At 43.5% G+C, this 17,126-nt stretch overlaps 1 protein-coding gene across 2 annotated transcripts in view; it reads left to right on the forward strand.

The window, feature by feature from the left end:
- Positions 1-17,126, forward strand: part of LOC137541326 (myosin light chain kinase, smooth muscle-like) — a 288,664-nt gene that overhangs the window by 121,364 nt on the left and 150,174 nt on the right. The window contains exon 1 of one of the 2 annotated variants that reach the window (XM_068262576.1): positions 5,646-5,893. The exons of the other annotated variant lie outside the window; for it this stretch is intronic. Coding sequence (XP_068118677.1) covers positions 5,791-5,893 — 103 coding nt within the window. The 5' untranslated portion in view covers positions 5,646-5,790. Of the gene's footprint in view, positions 1-5,645; positions 5,894-17,126 lie in introns of those variants that run through there. 2 annotated transcript variants of the gene reach the window in all.

The raw sequence follows: 17,126 nt of genomic DNA on the forward strand, positions 1-17,126 counted from the left end.
GCAATGAAAAGTATGCTTCCAAACCAATACTGAGCATGTGCAAACAGTCCAACGCAGCTAATAACGTGTATAACGCACGGCATGCAGTACTTTTACTTACCGTGCAGCGTTAGTCTCCAACGCAACGTGTGCACTGTGAATGGGGCATTGATTTTTCATTGCAGTGAGTTATTGTGCGTTGAATATTGTCTTTAACGTCGCACTATAAAAGAGGCCTTATTCCCAAACATGTATTCTCATTACTGCCTATTGCCAAATTACATGAGTGTTTTTTTTGTTTTGTTTGGCGGGGGGGGGGTTGTACTCATCTTGACAGGTTCATTTTAAAATGTGTCCATTAACGATGCAATGTGATGTTCAGATTCAAAGACAAGCTGATATTTATTCAGTTTACAGAATTGAGGTATTTAACCCCTTGCATACCAGCAGTCTCTGGCCCCTTAAAGAGACACTGAAGCGAAAAAAATATATATGATATAATGAATTGGTTGTGTACTATGAATAATTACTAGAAGATTAGCAGCAAAGAAAATATTCTCATATTTTTATTTTTAGGTATATAGTGTTTTTTCTAACATTGCACCATTCTATAATATGTGCAGATTACACAACACTCAGCATTCAAAATGAGTCTTTCAGAGCAGTCTGTGAAGTAATGACCTCTCCTCTAGGAGAGGAAAAGTAAACAGTTCAATTACAGTTGAGATAATAAAAGTCAAATAACAGCCTTCTCCACGACTAAGTTAGTCGGAGAGCTTAATAGCTTTTTTGCATAGAGATAACAACTGGAGTTTCTCAACTCTTCCTGTACTGGAAACAATTAGGGCCCTTTTCCACCAGCGCTACGGTTTGCTTTTTAACCTTCTTGGCGGTAACCCCGCCAAGAGGGTGCCGCTCAGGCCCTGCTGGGCCGATTTGTTTAATTTTTTTTTGCCGGACGCAGCTAGCACTTTGCTAGCTGCGCCAGCACCCCGATCGCCGCCGCCGCGCGCCGCTATACGGTGCGGCGCGCGCCCCCCCCCCCAGACCCCGTGCGCTGCCTGGCCAATCAGTGCCAGGCAGCGCCGAGGGGTGACCCGGGACTCCCAATGACGTCCCGACGTCAGTGACGTCGGTGACGTCATCCCGCCCGTCGCCATGGCGACGGGGGAAGCACTCCAGGAAATCCCGTTCTTTGAACGGGATTTCCTGATCGGAGATCGCCGAAGGCGATCGAAGAGGGCGGGGGGATGCCGCTGAGCAGCGGCTATCATGTAGCGAGCCCTGGGCTCGCTACATGATTTAGAAAAAAAAAAAATTAAAAAAAAACTGCCGCGCTGCCTCCTGGCGTATTTTTGTATACCGCCAGGAGGGTTAACATAGGAATCGCGGTAGGTCATTTCCACTACCGCAATTCGTTTTTTACCCGAACGCGCGGCGGAGCGATATTTGGTGTGATTTTGCTATGCAGTGCATAGCATAGCAAAATCGCGGCCATGAAACGTTGGGGAATCGCCGGTTTTGTGATTCAGCAATCGCTAGCGTTCAGCATGAACGCTAGCGACTGCAGGTGGAAAAGGGCCCTAAGACTGATGTATCTGATCTTAATGTTTTTTTTTCTTAGCTGTGCTATACATACAAATCATAATATCATCATTTTTTTTCGCTTCAGTGTCTCTTTAAGGCCCAGAAACTGCTGGTAATGCAAAATGACACCTCTTGATGAATTGCCGCATATACCAGTCACTCCCGCCAGTCATGTCATTCTCCCATTGTCTCAGGCCCCTCTCTCTCTGTCACCTTTACGACGGCAGAGCACTGTGAGCCAGTCAGGAGCTGCTTTCATTGGCTCCTGACCCTGTCAGTCAATGTAAGCCAATGCGATTGGCTCACGGTGACCACGCAGTCATGAGCCAATGAAAGCCGGTCCTGACCTGCTCACAGAGCTCTGCTGCCAAGGCAGCCATCAGGGGGGGGACAGCTGACACTGCAGTGAGGGGCCCAGGGTTTCTGGGGGCCCTGGGCCCCCCAAAGCGCTGGAAGAGCCGCATGTGCTGGCTGCAGCCTGTGGCTCACTAACCAGCACACTGCGTTCCAGCACTGAGAGAAGAGTGACATCAGTGCTTGAATGTAAGGAGCAGATGAGTGAGCCCGCTACAGCGGACTTTCTATACTGGGGCACCACCTATATCTGGCTACCTATACTGGAGCACCACCTATACTTGGCTACCTTTACTGAGGGCACCACCTGTACCTGGCTACCTATACTGGGGCACCAGTTATACTTGGCTACTTATACTGGGGCGCCTATAGCTTGCTACCTATACTGGGGGCACCTGTACCTGGCTAACCTATACTGGTGCACCACCCATACCAGGATACCTATACTGGGGGCAACTATATCTGGATAGGGCAGGGGGATGAGCTGAGACAGAAGGGGACAGGAGGTAACACAGGGGGATAAAAGAGGCACAGGGGGAACAGAGGCAAACAAGAGGGGCACAGGGAGAAAAGAGATGAGACGGGAACATCAGGTCACACAGAGGGACACAAAAGGGACACAAACTGAGGTGAGACAGAGGGGAACAAAAGAGGCACAGGAAGAAAAGAGGGGGCCAAAGAGAATGGATAAAGGATAAGAACGGACCTACAGGTCCCTATCTCATTTGTCAACCAGCGACTACCTGTATCTTGCTAGTATTTGGCTCCACCCACAACGTGCCACGGTCACGCCCACTTTTTGCCAAATCACGCCGTGCATGCCGCTTTCTTCAGTGTCAGAGCCATGCACATTTTTCACCGCAACGCACTTCCCGTCCGGACACAGAGGTGGGGTGGCCAGTGGGCGGGCACAGCAACCGGTTGGTGGGCCCGGGGGGGGGGAGGGTGCAGGACTGATGTGTGAGGGGCCCCAACATTTCTGATGGTGGCCCTGTCTGCTGCCCTATTGATGGCAGAGCGATTGAATTGCCACAAGGGCAGATCGCCACGAGCAAAGGGACCGTGCAGCTGGAATGTTGAAATCTACGTCCTGTCAGAGCCGTGCAGCCACAAGCAGGACGTAGATTTCAACCGTGCTGGTCCAAAAGCGGTTACACTTTTGCTGATCTCAAAACAAGTTGAAATTGTATTAATTAAAAAAAAAAAAAAAAAAATCTGCCACGCCAATTGATTAGGTCAATAAATCAATAGTTCGGAATCAATTGAGCTTGTGTTTTCATAGAATACGATTTGAAGAATCCGATCGCAGATGCAATTGTTCAATGAAAGTTGTACAGTTAGTGGGCTTCTTTAGGGTCCTTTTAGACTTGGTGATATGCAGTACGGTGCGATTTGGAGCAATCGCACTGCATCCGACAAATTATTGCATGGTAAAAAACTGAAGCTTGTGTTTCCCCGATCACTTCCATTATACAATACAATAACATTTCTATAGCACTTTTCTCCCATAGGACTCAAAGTGCTTAGTCTCTCTCTCAGATTCTGTAATTGGTAGTAGGATGAAGTATTCACACAACAAAAGTTATATCTCTGCAAATGCCAAACTAAACAGGTGGGTTTTCAGTCTGGATTTAAACACGTTCAGGGATGGACCTGTCCTGATCTGTTGAGGTAAGGAGTTCCAAAATGTAGGGGCAGCATGACAGAAGGCTCTGGGACCAAAAGTTTCCAAGTGGACTCTGGGTATGGCTAGATTATTAGAACCTGTGGATCTGAGAATGCGGGGATTTCTACGCAGCTGTAACACTTCTTTCATGTATCCAGGGGCCCAGATTATTCAGTGATTTAAATGTCAGTAGGCCGATCTTGAATAGGACCCTCCATTCTACAGGTAGCCAGTGAAGGGAGTGCAGGACTGGCGTTATGTGGCAGTGACGGGGTTGGTTGGTTAGCACCGCAGGCAGTGTGTCTGGTCTTGTTGGATTTCAATGGACACTGCGACAAGCTGAGGTGGAGGAGGGTACCGCAACGCAGTAAGGGGGGCCTGTACACACTGGCTGCTTTGTACTGTGATTTTTAGAATTATTTCAAATTTAATTTATTTTTATTGCAAAGCCCTCATGAAAATTAAGCAAATTGCGAGGTTCTTCATACAGTGGTGCGATGAGATTTTTGAAAATGTAAGTCGCAGAGCCTTCAGTGCTTTTTGTGCATTTGTGAAGAGCAGGAAAAAAGCAATGCAAGCTATTTTCATTGCATGTGGGGTTTTTTTTTGTTTTTTTTTAACAATCAGAAAAAGATGACCTCAGCAAAATCGCAATCATATCACAAATGCACAAACTCACTTTAAAAATAAAAACCACAATCACATCTCACTGTGATTGCACTTGGAAAATTTCAGTGTAAGGGCGCTTTTTTATTTTTTCAAGCGCTGGCAATTTTTCTAAATCGCCCTGAAAGTGCTTACACCATGCTTTCCTATGCGCTAGTTTAGATTGGAGCGTTCCGCTTGCTTTCCGATCTGAAAACCGTTGTATGGACCATTTTCGGGTCAATTCCACTGCAATGGAAGGCATAGAATAAAAAAACTCACAAAATCGCTGCTGATTGCGTTCTTAAGAATAAATACATTGTATTCATTATTTTCCGGGCCCAAGAGTTCCCTTCAGGGAGTAAATTAAAAAAATGCTCTGGAAAAGCGCTTAGAAAAGCACTTTTAACAAAAGCACATTGCCCACCCAAGTGCTGGGACTGGGACGAAAAAATCACGTCAAACGCCTAACACGATTGGAACGCAATGTGAACAAGGCCTGAGGGCTGGAACCCACTAGAGCGATTTTTTTTTTGAGCGTTTAGGGAGCGTGATAAATCGCTAGCGGTTTTCCTGAACGCTTTGCCATTGTAAATGGATGGTGCAAATTCCATAGAAGCGATTAGCAAAATCGCAAACGCAGGACCAGCAGCATTTTGTTAGCGTTTGCGCTTCAATGTAAAGTATATAATCGCTGGCGTAATCTCTCCTCAAAACCTGCACAGAGCAAGTTTGCAAGCGTTTTGAAGTTAATGTACACTGTAACAAAATTAAAATCAATAGAAAGGACCAATCCGACTTTAAATCGCTAATTGCTACACAACCGCTGGCAAATTGATACACTTTTTAAGATGGCTCCCTAAAACTCTCAAGGAATCGCTTACAAACTGCTCATATGAAACGTAGCGATAGCGATTGCCGTGGGTTCCAGGCCTCAAAGGACCATAAAATCGCACTGTCTTGCGGTTATGAAGCGTGGAAAACACAGCGTGCATATTAGAGCAGTTTTTTGGGGTTTTTTTGCTTTCTTGGCTCCTGTTGCATGCAACAGGAGTCCCGGAGTAGGCAAGGCTATTATTCCCATGCACGGAAAAAGTGGGAGTGCATAAACACCCCCACAAAACGTGCATGAGTAGCCCCAGGTCCCACTGCCCCATGTACACAGGGCAGGGTGAAGATGGGAACACTTTTTTTTTTTTGTTTTTTTTTTTTCTTTTTTGCCTCTGTGGAGCACATTGCTGCTTATGGTTGTGTATATCTGTGTGCCAGTGTCACTGTACTACACAGATGTCGCTGTAATAAGAGATGCTGATTCTGAAATGACTGTGTGTAAAGTAAAATCCCCCTTCAGGGAATACAGCTAGTGATTAGCTCAGCCCATCTCGTCTGCTTTGTTTACAGTGATTGGCGGTGAGGGAGCAGCACACACAGTGCCCACATAACTAGCTCCACAGAGAGTTGTAGGCAGACTCTGGCTGTGTCCTCACACTCCACTGAGATCTCACCGCAGACACACACTGAATGAACTCACAGGGAAGCAGAGTGGAGTAATCCATAGGATGAGCTATACTTCTACTTTCAGGATCCAGCTAGGACAACCTCAGCTAAAAAACGGAGGGGAGACTAATGGCACCGATGTCTGTACAAGGCTGCATCACAGGGGTATGTACTACCAGCACAGCATCAATCTGTGCCTTGTACTGCATTGTTCCAGCACACTGTGCCATGCTATATATTGCTATTAATTGTAATGTGACAGTGTGTTGCCAGCCAAACTGGAGACAGTTGCCAACCGTCTCTAAGGACTCTTCTACCTATTAACCCACAATACTCTAAACAGCCTGGCACAGTTAGACAGGACTGCCAAATATTTTACATTAAATACACATAAACAAGTGCTAGCTGAGAAATCATTCATGACAAAACTGTAAAATAATAAAATGTAAGATTTTTGACAAAGAACGTAAATTGATCAGTGGTCACAACTGCCACAAAGCGTAGGTCTGTCCCTCTGTGCTGCGTTCCTCTGCATAGGCTTTTTATCTTCTCAGGCAGTTAGTGTGTGTGGATGAAGCTCTGTGTAAATATATATTATTTTAATATTTATATAGCGCTGACATTTTCAGCAGCGCTGTATGGAGTCTATTGTCTTGTCACTAACTGTCCCTCAGAGGAGCTCACAATTTAATTCCTTTCATAGTCCTATGTCTATGTATGTATTAGGGTAGTGTATGTATTGTAGTGTACGGACAACTTACGGGGAAGCCAATTAACTTATCTGTATGTTTTTGGGATGTGGGGGGAAACCAGAGTAAGGGAATTACGTTTTGCCATCTGAGATATACTTGTATGCTATAAAGGGAGAGCGCAGTGACCACTACTATCAAGAAACTGGAGTGACCAGAGGAAACCCACACAGACATGGGGAGAACATACAAACCCCTTGCAGACAGTGTTCTGGCTTGGATTCAAACCAGGGGCTTAGCTCTGGAAGGCGAGGGCGCTAACCACTACGCCACCGTGCTGAACGAACAGCACTTGGCCGTGGTACTCAACGCTCAACCGCTGAATGGACAACACTCTGTACCATCGATTTACACCTGTGTAAATGCCACCCTTCAATTTCATAGTTTCCCATCATCTTTCTTAAGCGTGGCACTTCCGTGTCCCCCTGCAGGGGTCAAAACGTGATGGACCACTAAAAGTGCTGCCGAAGTTTGTCAAATCCTTTTTTTTGTTTGCCAGCAGAAAAGCATTTGAGTAAGATGCTGAAGTCTGAACTAACCCTTAGGGCTGTGACCCACTACGGGGGCGTTGCAGAAGCATAAAATAGATGCGATTTGTGTAATTGCAGATGTGCTGCGATTTCCTGGAGGAATCACATTTTGGCTGTTGATGTGCACACTCCAGGATTGTGACCAAACTGCTGCCAGCAGCGTTTTGTGATCACAGGCTGCTAGTGGGACCATCTCCTTTGGAATTCACTGGTAAAGTGCTTTGCCAATCCTCAGCACTCGCCAGGCGCTGCCAAAGCATGCATAGTGGGTACTAGCCTTTTAGGGAACATTCACACTTGCAAGCGTAAGAAAATGTGCCTTTTTGTTTTTCACTTTTTTCTTTTTTGGGGAAAAGGAAAGGGGGCAAAAATGTTATATTTTCTTTCATAGCTGCCAATGTAAAAAATAGACAGAATGCTTGCGGTGTCCAGAGTGCATCCGGTTGTCCTAATTTTTTCTATGCGTTCGCTGATGCATAAATGGCATGTATTCTAAACAGCCCATCAATTGACTTAGGGCATGCATTGATTTGCATTTCATGATGCAGGGAATGCACACTAAAGGTGGGTACACACGTCAGATAAAAGTCTTTGGAAAATGAAAGATCACAGACCAATTTTACCCCCTTCCATGTAGTATGAGAGCCATACTCTACACAGTCTGTTCTATGGAGCTCAACTCCCCATCAGACAGAAATCTTTGCAAGATGCTGCACATAAAGACCGCTGTACACATGCAACAGATCAGTATCTGCAAAAGATCTGTTCCTGCAAAAGATCCGTTCCCGCAAACTGCATTCATAGTCTATGATATCTGCAGACCTCATACACACCTTGTTTAATGGACAATTATCTGTAGATAATTTGGCAAGTGTGAACACCATCAATCATTTCTCCAAAGAGCATTAGTCACAACATAAGTAAGATTACGGTACTATTCTGATGGAGCTGTTAACTGATCATGTCATACACTGCATTGCGTAATACTAACTGAAGTTTGTTGAGACAGATCAGATATAAAGAAAAGTGTTGTGACCAGTGGAATTGGGGAAATCACAGGCTATGCGAGACACAACAGAAGTAAGAAGTTGTAACTAGGCCAGCCGAACAAGAACACAAACAGGGAGCTGATCTTCTGTTTAAAAAAATAAGTCCATATGTAAGGTAGTGTAAGCAAAAATGTTGGGTAACCTCCCTGGCGGTGGTATGGACGAGCCTGAAGCCAGGGGAAAAAAGGCAGAGTTCAGTTTCTTGCATGCGTTTTTTCTTATTGAGGCCGGCTTCACACTGCATATTGGCGGAGCGGTGACATTCACTTCCTGCCAGCCAGGCAATCGCGTGTGTGGAAGTGTATTGCAAGAAATACGCTTCAGTGTTCTCCCCAGGCTCTTTTAGCCGGGTGCTCCACCCGGCTAGTTTTGGTGACCACCCGGCTGTCATCGGCTCACCTCCTGCTATACTATAAGCAGACTTGTGCAGAGAAGCACTGGTCCTGCATTCTATCATCTTGCCCCACCCGGCTACTTTTTCATGCCACCCGGCTGGAAAAAAATTCTGGAGAGAACACTGCGCTTCCACGCATGCGTGACGCAGAATACCTGCTTCTCGTTCACACTAGAAGGGTTAGAAGGGCTCGTTCACCCTAGAGGCGTTTTTTTGGAATTTTTAAGCGCAGGTGATTTTGTACAAATTGCCCTAAGGGCTTGTTCCCACTACAAGAGCTTTTTAAGTGCTAGTGATTTTGAAAAGCTTTTGCTAATGCAATCCTATGGGGTATTTTTACAAAATCACATCGCTCTAGTGTGAACACACACATAGGATAACATTAGCAGGAGCTTTTAAAATCACAAAGCGCATAGAAAAGCTCTTGTAGTGTAAACAAGCCCTAAAAGCGCTTACACTATGCTTTCCAATGAGATGGTTCTCATTGGGGCATTCCGTTTGCTTGCCACTGACAAAAGCGCTGCATGTACCATTTTCGGGGCGATTTTACCTGAATGGATGGTATAGGGAAATCGCAATGCACTTGAAAAAGCTCTTTGTATATCGCTTTCCCCATTGCTTTATTTATTGAATACATTGTATTTATTCATTTCCATAGGCAAAGTAATGACTTCCTGACTGATGTCAGAAAGTGATTTAAATAATTGCTCTGCTAAAGCTCTTTACAAAAGCGCTTATAACACGCAGAGCGATTAGAAAAAAAATTGCTCTGCCCAGCCGAGAGCGTGAGCGCAATGCAATGTGAACAAGGTTTAATAGGGAGCTGATCTTCTGTTTGAAAAAAATAAAAAATGAGTCCATATTGCAGGTAGTATAAGCAAATAGATGACTTCCGGTCCGTCACGTGTCGACGCAGATACGCGCGCTAACGTAGCTTTAAAAACTCATTAGATTAAGCACTTCTGGCGCACCACAGGGAATATGAAAGCACCCATAGACTTTCATTGCTAGAGCGGTAAAGTGCAGTAAATTGCCATAATGCACCGCGCCAGTGTAAAAGGGTCCACAAATTTGCATTTGGAATCCTGTATGTGAAAGCTTGCACACAAACTCATATTTTAATGTGAAAAACTGCATGTTTTCTGCCAAAAAACTTAAGGGTAGGAACACACTAGGCATATGCGTTGTCCACTATGTGGTAAGGAACAGCGTGTTCCTACCCTAAGGCCTTGTTCACATCTAAAACCGCAATCGCTGACCACAGCGCTTGGCGATTTTGTGCGCCATTATTTTTAGCACGCGCTTACCTGCGTGTTTTTTTTCGTTTTGTTTTCTGTAAAGCGCATTTCTAAGCGTTTTTGAAGAGCGATTTTGTGCTTTCACTTCCTGACGCAAGACAGGAAGTGAACTCTTTGACCTGGAAAATAATAAAAACAATCTATATATTCTTTAAAGCGCTGGTGAAATGGCTATACAATGCGCTTTTTCAAGCATTTTGCAATTTCCTCTACCTTCCATTGAGGTAAAGTGCCCCAAAAATGGTACAGGCAGCGCTTTGGTGAGCGTATCAGAATTGAGCCTCTCATATATGAACACTCTCTCATAGGGAATCATTGCACAAGTGCTTTTAGGGAGCGCCCCTAGTGTAAACCAGCCCTAAGAGTGGGAACATTTGTGACCTGGCAGAAAGGGGAAATTTTAAAATTTTATTTTTGACAGGATTTTGTGTTTGAAACTTTTATTATGCTCATAATTGTATAGTAGTCCCTTGCTTGACACATTTTGGTAAGTTACAAGCAAACATTTCATGAAAATTAATTGAACCACTTTTTGCACAAAAATACAGCATGGAGTTAAGTGAGGGCAACCACCCTGATGTACGGCCTGGTGCACACCAAAACCCGCTAGCAGATCCGCAAAATGCTAGCAGATTTTTAAACGCTTTTTTTTATTTTTATGAGGCGTTTTGCTAGCGTTTTGCGGATTGCTGCTGCGGTTTTCAGTATAGTAGATTTCATATATTGTTACAGTAAAGCTGTTACTGAACAGCTTCTGTAACAAAAACGCCTGCAAAACCGCTCTGAACAGGCGTTTTTCAGAGCGGTTTGCGTTTTTCCTATACTTAACATTGAGGCAGAAACGCATCCGAAATCCAAAAAATGCCTCACCCAGGCATTTTTCGTTTCTGCAAAACGCCTGCCGCTCTGGTGTGCACCACCCCATTGAGATACATTGACCAAGCAGATCCGCAGCCGCAAGCGGATTTGAAAACGCCCAAAAAGCCGCTCGGTGTGCACCAGCCCTACCAGTAGAAAATATAAACCTGTCACCACTTGTGAACAGAATACGCCACATAGTGCAAATGATGTAATGGAATTCTGAAGCTAATAGCATACATATGCAACTTGCCAAATGTGTATGTTTATGAAAATCCACGCAAACATGTACAGTGTGTTAAACAAAATAAAAACGCACAAACATAAAGGAGTAGAGAAGCCTGAAGAAATATAGTATTTACATATGTGCTCCCATTTTTTTTTTCTGTGACAAAATAAAGATATATATATATATTGTTTATCCACTTTACCCCCCGCGGTACGAATTTCTCCGTCCCTTTTTTTTCTCCCCTAAAAAAAACAAGGGACGGAGAAATCCGTACCTTCCACCCTTCCGCCGCTGCCCGCACTTCCGCCGCTCGTGCACACCGCAGCCCGCTTGCCCGGAGATCAATGAACGGGAAAATCCATTCCCGTTCGTTGATCTAAGCCCCCGCAATGATCTGCTGCTTCTTTGAGAAACAGCGCGATCATTGTGATTTTCCCAGCCTCGTAGTGCTTCCTGTAAGCGTCCTTCCGGGCGCTTACATATCGCATGTTAACAAACTCACTGTGGCCATCTTGTGGCCAAATAGTAAAACTACACCCTAAAGCATTTTACATATACAAATACATTAGTTTCACACAATAAATTAACTCCTTCCCTCCCACACTCCCCAATTTTTTGGTTTTTGTAATTTAAAAAAAAAAAAACAGTAAAAAAAAGAAAACAAATAGTTACCTTAGGGACTAAACTTTTTACATATTTATGTCAAGAGGGTATAACACTGTTACTTTATAAACTACAGGCTTGTAATTATGGAAGGATGCAAAACTGAAAAAAATGCACCTTTTATTTCCAAATAAAATATTGGCGCCAAACATTGTGATAGGGACATGAATTAAACGGTTTTATAACCGGGACAAATGGGCAAATACATTTCATGGGTTTTAATTACAGTAGCATGCATGATTTAAAAACTATAATGGCCGAAAACTGAAAAATAATTTTTTTTTTCCCACATTTTTTCCTATGTTCCCATTAAAACACATTTAGAATAAAATAATTCTTGGCATAATGTCCTACCTAAAGAAAGCCTAATTGGTGGCGAAAAAAACAAGATATAGTTTATTTCATTGCGATAAGTAATGATTAAGTTATAGACAAATGAATGGAAGGAGCGCTGAAAGGTGAAAATTGCTCTGGTGTTCAAGGGATAAAACCCCTCAGTGGTGAAGTGGTTAAACAGTATCTACTAGAGCAAGGTGATAGACTAGATACCAGTTATATGATGGATATCGATTGTGTGCGTTATAGGCATGCAAGAAACTAGCATCTCTGGATACATTTCCTGGTGGATTGATTTTCATGACTCCATCCATTGTTCTGACATCCATTTGTTTTTGTTTTGTTTTTGTGTAATGCACTTAGGACTAGTTTCCCTCATCCAATGTGTTAACTTACATTTTATTTTTTACCTTTTGGAAAAAGTATATTTTTAAAACTACAGTGTGGTCGTAATGTGACCACCTAACAGTTAGTTGGGGCTCTTTTCCACTGTGAAATGTAATCGCAATGCAATCACTTTTCATACGTTTTGACCTCTGCCACCACCAAACTCCTCATCCATGCCCTCATCATTTCCCGCCTTGACTACTGCAATGCCCTGCTGTCTGGTCTCCCTATGACCCGAGCAGCCCCACTGCAGTCCATGATGAATGCAGCAGCCAGAAGTATCCACTCCTCCCATCGCTCCACCACGGTGGCTCCCCTCTGTGAATCCCTCCACTGGCACCCTATCCAGTCTAGAATCAGATTCGAGATACTGTGTCTGACCTACAAATCTGTCCACAAAACCTGTCAACGGATTGGGACCGCTTGAGTGCGCCCGCCCTTGTAGGCGGCGGACTCCGGCTGTCTCTGAGTGGACGTGGTTGGCATACGAGCAATTTGTGGACTGTTGCGTCTTGAACACGCCCATCTGATACGTCAGCTCTCAGAGCGGACGCGTCGGCGCTAACCTGATTGGAGGTTAGCCATGGTGCTATATGCCTACCATCTATGTTTTATTATCAGCGGTGACTGCCTTTAGGAGCGGACGTTGTCGGCGGATGTTAGATTGGGTGATGGTGATGACGTTTTCTCTTCCTTTATGACCATTGGCTCGGCACACTGACTTCCAATGTCTGATATTTGAATGTTGAGCCTTTACAGTAGCTTTCCTATTGGTTGGACACGGTCTGATGTCTATTCTGATTGGTGGTTGGATAAGGGGACGCAATGATTCGTTTCGGTGGAGATATATTCCGGTGTTTTAACACCAGGATTCTGAGGTGAGTGCCCTTCCAAACCTTATTTACCAACATATTGGATGTTGGCTGTATCTATGGCTACATTTTGGTCATACAGGATATGATATGACATTACCTTTCACCAACTGTTTCCCTATTGGTCGATTATCATCTCATACATATGTCTATATGATAATGAATCAGTTCTCTATATGGTCCACTAGCTTGCTATATTAGCAGACTTTTATCTGTGTTGTTCAGTGTGGGTTCGTGATGATTTGAGAAAGGTCTGCAATAGTTTGAAACGCCTGTGCGTCATCTTATACTTACCCATGCTGTTTATATTCTGTATTTTATGGATTGATTAATAAAGATGGACTTTTGATGGTGCGGATCGTGTGGAGTGTCTGCGTAATATGTTGCCGCTTTATAAATACTATAAATAATCTAAAATGCCAATTTCCACTAAGGTGATTGAGCTACTATACACAGTATAGGAGAGCTCAAACGCATGCAAAACATGACAGAACAACTATTACGCAAAATTGTATTGCATTCAAGGAAATGGCCACTGTTGTTTCCATTAGTTTTACTGTGCCCTGCATTTTGCGATCTGAATCAGATCGCAAAACGCAGAGTAGTGAAAGAGCCTTTATGTAGCTTTAAAGTGGATCCGAGATGAACTTTTACTCATTGCATAATTGTGTTCCTTACATATAGTTTATAGGGCATTCCTCAAGCCAAATACTTGTTTTGTTTTAATACCCTAATTTCCTATAAACTAAATAAGCCACACCCACAGCTTCTCCAGAGTGCCTTGGCGCTTGCAAGGGATTGTGGGATTTCAGTCTGGGCAGGTGAAAAAGGTGTTACTAGCTATAGATTTCAGAGGCAGAGTTTTCACAATCTGAGAGCTGCAGTGCAGATACAGATCAGTTGCCTGTGTAATGGAGGAGATAAGAGTGGAGTTTTCACAGAATATGCAGATTAGCATGCCTAGATACAGATAAGCTTGCCTGTGTGTGTGATTGTGTAATAGTGACAAGCAGAAAACATGTCTGCTCCCATTGTATCACAGGAAAAAATATTAATATACTGTTGAAGCTGTTTGAAGATAGATTTGCTGTGTAAACTATCTAAACTTTAGATAAGATATATAGACAAGTCACTTGTTATATTTAGTTTTTCATCTCGGATCCGCTTTAAGCCCCTAAAACTCTGTCAGCAGGAGCTATCTGGGTACTCTACTACCTGGTAATGGCAGTCTTTCCTTTCACATTTGAACAAGATAGTGAAGAAGTAATTTTGTTTGATGATATGTGTTTAGACTCAGAAAGTGGAGAAGTCAGTCTGGTTCCCATTGGAATTTGGTCTGCATTATATACAGTACTGTAGATCGCAAGCCTTTTGTGTCTACTGATAAGCTTTGCTCTGTTCTTGGTAGACAGGATGCTGTCACTGCAGTAAAACCATTTCAGCTGTGGGGTGGGGAGGCAAGGTTGTGGTTAGGGCCATGTGACTGTGATTAGCTCTTCCTAATGTATAGTTTTCATGTGGAATTTTGGAGGAAAGGAAGAGGGCTGACTGCTGACACACACACACACACACACACACAAAAAAGTTGAGAGAAGAAAAAAAAAAACAAGAAACAAAGATTGGTTAAAGTGGCACTAAATTCCAGTTAATAATGAAAATCTGTCTTTTGTGCTGATCCTTTGCCTTTAATTTGTTGTTGTTGTAGTTATTATGCACCAACATATTCCGTGGCGCTGCACAAAATAAGAAACAAAAATTGGGTACAAAATAAGACAATGGTATGCACCAGTAATTTCAGAGTTCAAAATTCAGAGTTGGTACAAAGTACAGAATTGGTAATAACAGTGACTTAATAAATATGAATTAATGAGTAACAAAATCCAAAACACAAAAGGATGAGAGATCACTGCTCTTGTGAGCTTACACTCTAAAGGGGATGTTTAAAGAGAGCCTGAGGTGGGCTCATGGAGGAGGAGGAGCTAGACTACTTGATCCGGTGGACTGAGCGGAACAGGTAGCCTCCAAAACCCCCGCTCCCCTCCGCTCCTGTGGGCCGCACTGGCGGCCTCTGGGTCACAACGCTGGAATGAAAGATTAATTATCTTTCGCAGCGTGCAGGGTTGCGGGGGATTGGCAGGGGGCGTAACCAGGGAGAGAGTTGCCCAATGGCAGATCTGGAAACCCTGCAGGAACACCCCTGGTGGGCGTTTTGAGCAGGGAATACCTCTCCCACATGTTTACCTCCAAGATGACGACAAATATTGTCCCTAATCTCGGGGGGCTATAGCGCGGTGGTGGGGGGACACAGGCATGTCATAAGGCAGAGAAAATGTGTCCGTGTCCCATCTGCCCACCAAAAAACCACCTCGGTTTCTCTTTAACCCTGGACATGGCGTAGCTTTAAGGACACAGGCTTTTAAGCAAGTCGACATACGTTAAGAATAATAATAAGAAAAAAAAAAGTGATCATACACTTTGGTTTGTACGTGTCTTATACCTTGTACATACAGTATAATGTAATTTCCTGTGAGACTGATCGGACTGATAAATTCCGGCAGGTCCGATCTAATTTCCGATTGGTTTTTCTGATAAATTTTCAGATCACTTCTGAAGGAAATCGATTGAAAATCAGATTGGACTTGCATGGTGTGTACCAGGCATCATGGTAAACATCTGATGCATCTAATAAATATACTGCTACAATTTCACCATTGTTCAATTTGCTGCTCAATATCCGTCATCACTGCTAGATTTATACTGTGCTCAAAGCGGTACAAAGCAAACCAGTGCCTTGCCACTCCCATCATGCTAAAATCTATAAGCAGAGAGGTATTCCCAATCAAATCTCAAATTATATTTTGTTAATCATTTGGGTACACCTTTAATGTCTATCTAACCTAGCTTCTAATCTATTAAAAACGCCTAATACTGTTGTGCCTACATTTAGGCTGGGCTCACACTGCACTAAACGTTCCATTTAGCGGAACGGATCGACAATGATGCGAATGGATCCTATGCAAATCAAATCTGTTCACTTAAAGAGAAACCGTGACCAAGAATTGAACTTCATCCCAATCAGTAGCAGATAACCCCTTTCCCATGATAAATATTATCCTTTTCTCAAACGGATCAACAGGGGGAGTTGTATCGCTGATATTGTGGTGAAACCCCTCCCACAAATGATGTCAGCGCCTCACAGCACTGAGGTCTTGACATCACACTGTGGGAGTCTTGTTGCATTGTGCGAAATAACAGCTGTTTACAGCTGTTTCCAACTGCCAAAAAAAGTAAACCGCATCTCCTTCCACTGACATCACCTGCAAACAGTGAAAATGTCACCATGTGATAAATGTCAGAATGTAAATCAGGGAGAGGAAAGATTTTACAATGGGCAAACAATGACTTAATCATTTATACATAATTATTGTAAAAATGAAGAACTTTTTTTATTATAATATTTTCACTGAAGTTCCTCTTTAAGTTCTTTCAGAATGGATCTGCTCGGTCTGTTCCAAATAGCATTACGTAAGCTTTGGTCCTGCACAACTTTTCTGGATTGGCCAAGGGGATGGCGATATGGAACAGAAAACACAGATCAAAAACTGATGCCTAACTTAATAAACTGGTCCGTTTACCGTTCCAAATTTTGTCACGCTAAAAAAGTGGTTGAGCAGACTTTAGAGATGAAATAAAGTTCCTTTATATTGAAAATCGGAATTATGTAAGACTGCAGGGAGGCTCTGTATACTTTTGCTGCTACACATACAATTATCTCATAAGTTTTTCAGTTCACGTTTGCTTTAAAGTGTTCTGACTTAACTTCCGCATCACGCGTGGCCAGTGGGAGCAGACAGTATAACGTCCGCTCTGATGGCTCGCAGTAGTGTGGCTGGGCCCGTGGCAGATGCTCTCTTACATAGGCTGTATGGGGGAACGCATCCGCCTGGCCTGGGATTATCACGGACTGCACAGAAGTGAGGTTCACTTACTGCAGCGTATTCAGGGGCGTAACAATAGAGCCTGCAAGGGATGC

This window comes from Hyperolius riggenbachi, chromosome 12, assembly GCF_040937935.1.
Source record: "Hyperolius riggenbachi isolate aHypRig1 chromosome 12, aHypRig1.pri, whole genome shotgun sequence".
Taxonomy (NCBI): Eukaryota; Metazoa; Chordata; class Amphibia; order Anura; family Hyperoliidae; genus Hyperolius; species Hyperolius riggenbachi.